At 53.1% G+C, this 7,197-nt stretch overlaps 1 protein-coding gene across 1 annotated transcript; it reads left to right on the top strand.

Annotated features, from left to right (window-relative positions):
* Window positions 1–58: 58 nt before the first annotated feature.
* On the top strand, window positions 59–6,536 carry LOC108294953 (neuropeptide Y receptor type 4-2). Its single transcript, XM_037734392.1, has 2 exons — window positions 59–334; window positions 4,806–6,536. The coding sequence occupies exon 2, from the start codon at window positions 4,863–4,865 to the stop codon at window positions 5,988–5,990; it is 1,128 nt and encodes a 375-aa protein (XP_037590320.1). The 5' UTR covers window positions 59–334; window positions 4,806–4,862; the 3' UTR covers window positions 5,991–6,536.
* The last annotated feature ends 661 nt before the right edge of the window (window positions 6,537–7,197 follow it).

The raw sequence follows: 7,197 nt of genomic DNA, 5'->3' as shown, positions 1-7,197 counted from the left end.
CCTCCCTCCCTCCTGCCCTCCTTTCCTTCCTTCCCTCCCTCCTTCCCTCCTTTGTCAGATGCTGTGTGTGGTCCTGTGCTGGGATCTGGGGGCAGAGACAAGAGCTGTGGCCTAAAAAGAGGGGAGTGGGGAGACAAGGGTGCTCATGTAGACAGCCAACCAGGCTGCTACACCTGCCTTTGCAGCAGAGCGCGGGAGTGTGGTAGGAATTTGTCATGTCAGAGGGGACAGCAGAGCTGGGGTGCAACAGAGGAGCAGCAGCTTTCCAGGTAGTTAAGGCAGGAAGCAGTGTGGTCCAGAAAGAAGAGATGACGGGTGCCAGTCCACAGCGACAGTGAGCAGAGGCCCGGGCGCTTGGCAGGTGGGTTCACATCTTGTATCTGCCTGTTTCTTGGCTGAGTGACTTTGGGCAAGTTGCTTAATTGCTGAGTCTCACTTTGCTTCATCAGCACAAGAATAAAAATGCCCATCTCTCGGAGCAGTTGTGATGATAACTAAGGTAATGTCTTTAGAGTCTGTGCACTACAAAACCCAGCTGTCCTTCTAGAGGGGCCACTGCCGTGACTTCGTGGGGACATTTCCATGGGGAGCCACAAGAGGTTTCACTGGACAGGTGTGTATGTCCAGTGTTTAGGAGGCGCTCTTGAAGCAGATCTGTTGCCCTCAGGAGGTCCTCTAAGTACACACATGACTTTGCCATGAAGAGGGAAATTATAAGCTAGTGTATTCAAAACAGGAGCAGCCCTTGTAAGCAAAGCTGTTCCATTACAGCCAAGTCATGTACATCTCAGCTCCAAAAGAGAAAGTGACCATTCTCACTGAATCCTCCTGGCAACAACCTTGGGACTGGCTGAGATAAGACACTCCACTTTCAGGGTGCACCCTGACTGTTCACTCATCCCCTGGATGCCCATCTCCTTCCCTCACCCTGACCGGCATTTTCAGCCATATACCCTCCGCTGGCCTCTGCCCCCAGCCTCGGGGCTTTTGCTATGGCTGTGCCATCCATCTGGCCTATCGGACCCATTTGCTCACAGCATCTCACTGTTTGTAATAATTTGTTTCCCGCTTTCCTTGTCTTCTGTCTGTCTTCTCCCACAGGGCTGAGAGCTCCAGAAGGAACCAAGGACAGGGAGCCTGTCTCTTCCAGCCCTGGTGCCCAGAAGAGCCAGGCTCATAGGAGGTCTGCAAGAAACGTTTCTGAACGAACTGATGAAAGGTAGGTCTTTTTATACCCATTTCATGAGTGAGGAAACTGAGGCAGAGAGCGACAGACGCACACACCCATAGAGAGAGAAGGTGAGAGAGAGAGAGAGAGAGAGAGAGAGAGAGAGAGAGAGAAAGCGCAGCTCTAGCTTGCCTACGTGCAGGGTTGAGGTGGGTGTGAGAGAGATGTGTGGGCAGGGCTGTAGCTCCGGGTGTCCCTTAGGGGCCCAAGATGCATCTCCCGGGCGAGCGCTGGGGTCCCGGGGCGGGCCGGCGGCTGGAGCTTCTTCGTGGGCGGGCGCAAGGGGCAGGCTGGGCGGGCGCAGGCGGGAGCCTAGCAGACGGCTCTGCTCCGCACGCCGGCAGCATCGAGGCAGCAGCAGGTGAAGCAGGGCGGCTCTGCCAGGCGCCTGGTGTCTCCTGGGGACAGGAGTGCGGCCGGGGGCGGGGACCGAGTGGGTCCTGTGCGAACCCTCGGGGAAGCCGGGCGCCCTACCTGCTCTTGGCCCCGCGCAGAGCGTCACACTGGATCTGGGGAGCATCCTGCCCCACTGTGGACCTCAGTCTCCTCACCTGAGACATGGGCGGCCCCACCCTCACCCTGTAAGCTGTGAACCTAGGAGGTAAGGGGTGCATCTGAGGTGTCTGGGCGCTGTGGGCATTAGGTGATAGCAGCTTTTGCTGAGATTTCAGGAGACAAAGCAAAAGGCCTTCCCTATTCTAACCCCACTGGAGATTAGCATTGTTTGTGTGATTCATTCATTTTCCTGCGATTGCTTGGGAAGGCAGGCTGCAGGGGGGTCCCTGCTGGGGCTTGCAGCTGGCTCTAGTTTTTGATCTGGAGAGCTGCCTGGAGACAAAACACAGAGACACCATTTTACTGACCTTGTGTAACAATCCACCCTTCCCCTCCTAGACTCACCACCCTCTTGGGTGTGCCTGAGGCCCCTGAGGTCCCTGGTCCTCACTGGTCAGTGTACCCTAAGCCCAGCAGCCCCAGGCAGATGCCAATCACCACCTTTTTCAGTGCTCCTCCTCCTGTCTTGGCCCTCTACTCCAATCCATTTTCTATATCCAAATGATCTTTCTGGAATGTTCTCAGGCTTGCTGGTCTGGCCCACTACTCCAGCCTCATCATCTGCCACCCTGGCATCAGTTATTCTGCTTACTTTTCCCAGCAGGCTCTGCTCCTTCCTGCCTCTGTGCCTTTGCGCATGCTGTTCCTTGCACCTCGAGTTCCCTCCTCTCCCTGTCCTTTTGGCTGGTTGACTCCTCTTCAGCCTTTGAGCCCTGCATATTTGCCACCTCTTCTCTCGCCTCCCTGCTCCCTGCTCCTTCCATGATCTCTCAACTCACAGACCTCTCATTCATATTGATGTTGGCAATGGCAATGAGTTCTATCTGCCTTTGTGCTGGTCAGCCCCTCTGGTCTGGGAGGGCCATGGCTGTGTAAGTCATCTTTGCAGCCCTTGTTTCTAGCTCAGGGCTTGACACACATTTATTGAGTGGGTGAATGAAGCAGTGAGCATTTTCTGCAGCCCTCGCTGCCCAGTACTTCCACTCTGATCATGCTGTAGGTAGTCATTTTTTCTCCACACTGCTGGCTGAGCCCTGCTGACGGTCACCCAGAGCCTTGGGTTCTGGCCTATTTGCTGCTTCTGAGTGCAGTGCATCTGCCACAGGTTCATGCAGCCGGGGCTGCTCTTTGTCTTATACTGGGCCTGGTGTTTGGCGCTGGAATAGTTTGTCATGTTCAGCCCCAAGTAGACGTTTTTGTCAGAAGACTGTAGTGCCAGAGAAATCTCCCTGCCTTTAAGGTCTGGTGTCCTAAATAACCAGACTGTAAACTATGAGGTGAATTTGCAGCTTGATCTTGTAAATGACTAAATGAGACTCTTTTTTTTTTGGGGGGGGGGACTGAGTCTCACTCTGTTGCCCAGGCTGGAGTGCAGTGCAGTGGTATACTCTGTGCTTACTGCAACCTCCGCCTCCCAGGTTCAAGTGATTCCCCTGTCTCAGCCTCCCAAGTAGCTGGGACTACAGGCATGTGCCACCAGACTTGGCTAATTTTTGTATTTTTAGTGGAAACAGGATTTCAGCATGTTGGCCAGGCTGGTGTTGAACTCCTGACCTCAGAGACTCATCTTTATAAGTAGATCAAATGCACAGTGAGTGACATTCATGACAGTTGACAAATAAGAGTTTACTGAGCTGACTGATTTTGGCCTTACTTTGTAAAAACTGCCTTAATGTAGCAATTGATCATGAAGAAAATATGTATGCTCAGAAATACATATGGCCATTACATGAGACCATATCTCAAATAGGGTTTTCTGCTATGAATAGTGTTTCACAGGATGGGGCCTATGGGCCATGTTCATCAGAATCATGTAGTCTACTTATGAAATACAGATTCTTGGGCCCCATCCTGTACTCACTGAACTACATCGCCTGGTGGAAGGGCCCTGGGATCTGTGCTTTCAATATACTTCTAGAGTGACTCTGATGTTTACTGAAGTTTGAGAACTGCAAACCTGTGGGATTAATAATGACTTGAGAATCTGAGAGATGTCACAATGATGTGGGTAGAGGTATGGTGGTTCCCGTGTAAAATATCCATCATTGGTACTACCACGGGGGAACTCTGGAGTCTAAATTCCAGCTCAGTCTTTAGCAGGGGATCCATCGTGCTGAGGAGGTCCTCAGAAAGGAACAGGCTCTCCCAGGACATGGAGATGTGAAGCAGTCCGGTGTTCTTGTGAGCTGCACACTGCATCAGGTGACTTGAACACAGTCATAAAGTGGGTTCTGGGGAGGGCACTGGACACCTGTGACTTTGGCCAGGTGTGTCTGCACATGGTGGCTGGTAGGAGGAAGCTGCTGTGCTGACGAGCCAGTCTTTGCATACTGGGCAGTGTTCAACTTTGCCAGGTATCACCTAAAAAACAAGGCTGGTGGGGCAGGAAGGGGCTGAGACTAGGAGGGTGCACTAAGTGTGGATCCCTGAGGTTTTGGTTCTGTCTCGAAGGAAATAGGGTGCCGTGGAAGAACACAAGCAGTCCTGGTCAGAGCGGCATTTATTGCTGTCTTCATTCAAGTAAAATGTGACAAGGGGCTTTCTACCCATGTTCCCTAAGCAGCTCCATCGCTAAACTCTGCATACAACACTCCACCTTCTTTTTCATCAGGACAGCCTCAAATCCCGAGGCTGGAGGGAATTGGTAGAACAAGTTCTGGCATCAGACGGCCTGAGTTTGTAACTGGCCCTGTTACTTATTAGTTGTGTGACTATGGGCAAGTTGCTTCTGTCTTGGAGTCTTAGATTCCTCATCTATGAAATGGATTGATAATACCTACCTCTGGGAATAAACTAGCTAACAGACGAAAGCCCTGAGCACAGTCCCCAGCATGCAACAAGTGCTTCTAACAGGGTGGCAATCACTGGATGCCAGTGTCTTACTGTGAGCCGTAGGTAATAGCTCCTCCAGGTACCAGCCTTGGGACAGAAGCAGCTGAGAGCCTTTCTACCTGGCCCTGCTCCTCCCTGGATTCTACCCTGGGCATGATCTCTGAGTATTGTTTGTCTGTTTGTCTTACAGGCATCATTCCTGAAGTGTATCGCTTAGTTCGAGTCTTGGAATCTTTTCACATCCACCATGAACACCTCTCACCTCCTGGCCTTGCTGCTCACAGGGTCCCCACAGGGTGACAACAGAAGCAAGTCCCCAGACGTCCCATACAACTTCTCTGATCATTGCCAGGATTCCGTGGATGTGATGATCTTCATCGTGACTTCCTACAGCATTGAGACCATCGTGGGGGTCCTGGGCAACCTCTGCCTGATGTGTGTGACTGTGAGGCAGAAGGAGAAGGCCAACGTGACCAACCTGCTCATTGCCAATCTGGCCTTCTCTGACTTCCTCATGTGCCTCCTCTGCCAGCCGCTGACCGCCATCTACACCATCATGGACTACTGGATCTTCGGAGAGACCCTCTGCAAGATGTCGGCCTTTATCCAGTGCATGTCGGTGACGGTCTCCATCCTCTCGCTCGTCCTCGTGGCCCTGGAGCGGCATCAGCTCATCATCAACCCAACAGGCTGGAAGCCCAGCATCTCGCAGGCCTACCTGGGGATTGTGCTCATCTGGGTCATTGCCTGCGTCCTCTCCTTGCCCTTCCTGGCCAACAGCGTCCTGGAGGATGTCTTCCACAGGAACCACTCCAAGGCTCTGGAGTTCCTGGCGGATAAGGTGGTCTGTACCGAGTCCTGGCCACTGGCTCACCACCGCACCATCTACACCACCTTCCTGCTCCTCTTCCAGTACTGCCTCCCGCTGGCCTTCATCCTGGTCTGTTATGCACGCATCTACCGCCGCCTGCAGAGGCAGGGGCGTGTGTTCCACAAGGGCACCTACAGCTTGCGAGCTGGGCAGATGAAGCGGGTCAATGGGGTGCTGGTGGCGATGGTGGTGGCCTTCGCCGTGCTCTGGCTGCCTCTGCATGTGTTCAACAGCCTGGAGGACTGGCACCATGAGGCCATCCCCATCTGCCATGGCAACCTCATCTTCTTGGTGTGCCACTTGCTTGCCATGGCCTCCACCTGCGTCAACCCATTCATCTATGGCTTCCTCAACACCAACTTCAAGAAAGAGATTAAGGCCCTGGTGCTGACTTGCCAGCAGAGTGCCCCCACAGAGGAGCTGGAGCATCTTCCCCTGTCCACAGTGCACACGGAAGTCTCCAAAGGGTCCCTGAGGCTAAGTGGCAGGTCCAACCCCATTTAACCAGGTCTAGGGCTTCTCCCTGCCCTGTCCCTTGCCTTTCACTTAGCTAAGTGGGAACACTGCAGGCTGGGGTGGCACCCAGCATTCCTGGCTTTCTGTGGCCTAGATAGGCTGGCAAGAGCTGTTTTTGCATCCATTTGCATCACGAGGACTGGCATTCTGATGCTTCAGCTGTTTGTTCCTGGGAGAATTCTAAGCACAGATTCCAGAGGTCACAGTAAGCCTTGCAGCTTGAGTTGAAAGATGCCAGAGCCGGAGATGTCTGCTGGTAGCAGGCAGGGTTCATTCTGGTGACACAGTAACAGATGCCTGGCCTGGGAACCCAGGGATTTCACCTCCACCAGTGAGACCACAAGGCCACTGTGAGGGGAGAGAAGGTGCTCTTGGAGTCAGAGCTCTGGACCTGAGTCACTCCTCGCCTCTGTGAGAGATGGTGCTTCAGAAGTGGTAAAGAATTCTGCATATGCAAAGCAGAGGGATTACTGTCATATCGCTAGAGCATCCAGCTGAAGAGAATGGATCCGGTAGTCTTGGGTCACAGCCTTCTGCAGCAGGAATTCTAGGACTCACTTCCTACTCCATCCCTTTTCTCTATCACTGTGTCTTCCGTCTTACATGGAAAGCAGCCTGCAAGTTCCCCTCCTCGATGAGATTCGAGCACCTTGCAGGGGAAATCCATATCATCATGGAGCTTGTGTCCTACATGCCATGAACAGGCCCTGGCACAGGGAGAGAGCTCCAGGGGGTTTTCTATGGTGGGTTGATGGTAAAGGTGCCACTCACTGCTGAATGTTTGGTGCTGGACAGGAGTCCAGAATGGGAAGGGGCCAGGGCTCAGGCTGCTATAGCCAGTCTCCTGCCTGCCTTTCCTTGCCTCTGAGGACCTCATTTGATATGGCAACTGGACTGAGACTTTGTGGCTCTCCCCATTGTTGACCCACTACAGAGGCCTCCAGAATTCAAGGCCAAGGCTGCAGCCTCCTTCACTCCATGTTCTGATCACTGAGCTGACTTGCCCCAGATAATGTGCCACGAATCTTCCAAAGTTTCCCCAGAATATTGGGCATCCCAGTGGCCTTCAGTAGGATCAGGGCAGGGAGTCCTGGGAGTCTGACTTCATGGGGCACTGGCTGAAAAAAGCAGGGGTCCCCTTCCTCCAGCCAGCCAGGGTAAAAAGAGAAAGGGCTCCAATGAGTGTGAATATCTT

Source organism: Cebus imitator, unplaced genomic scaffold (assembly GCF_001604975.1).
Source record: "Cebus imitator isolate Cc_AM_T3 unplaced genomic scaffold, Cebus_imitator-1.0 Scaffold612, whole genome shotgun sequence".
In the NCBI taxonomy this organism is placed as follows: domain Eukaryota; kingdom Metazoa; phylum Chordata; class Mammalia; order Primates; family Cebidae; genus Cebus; species Cebus imitator.
The sequence above is the reverse complement of the archived record's forward strand: the minus strand, read 5'-3'. Positions and strand labels throughout refer to the sequence as shown.

Excerpts from the sequence above, each read along its gene's own strand:
- LOC108294953 (XM_037734392.1), top strand. The coding sequence starts at position 4,863 with ATGAACACCTCTCACCTCCTGGCCTTGCTGCTCACAGGGTCCCCACAG.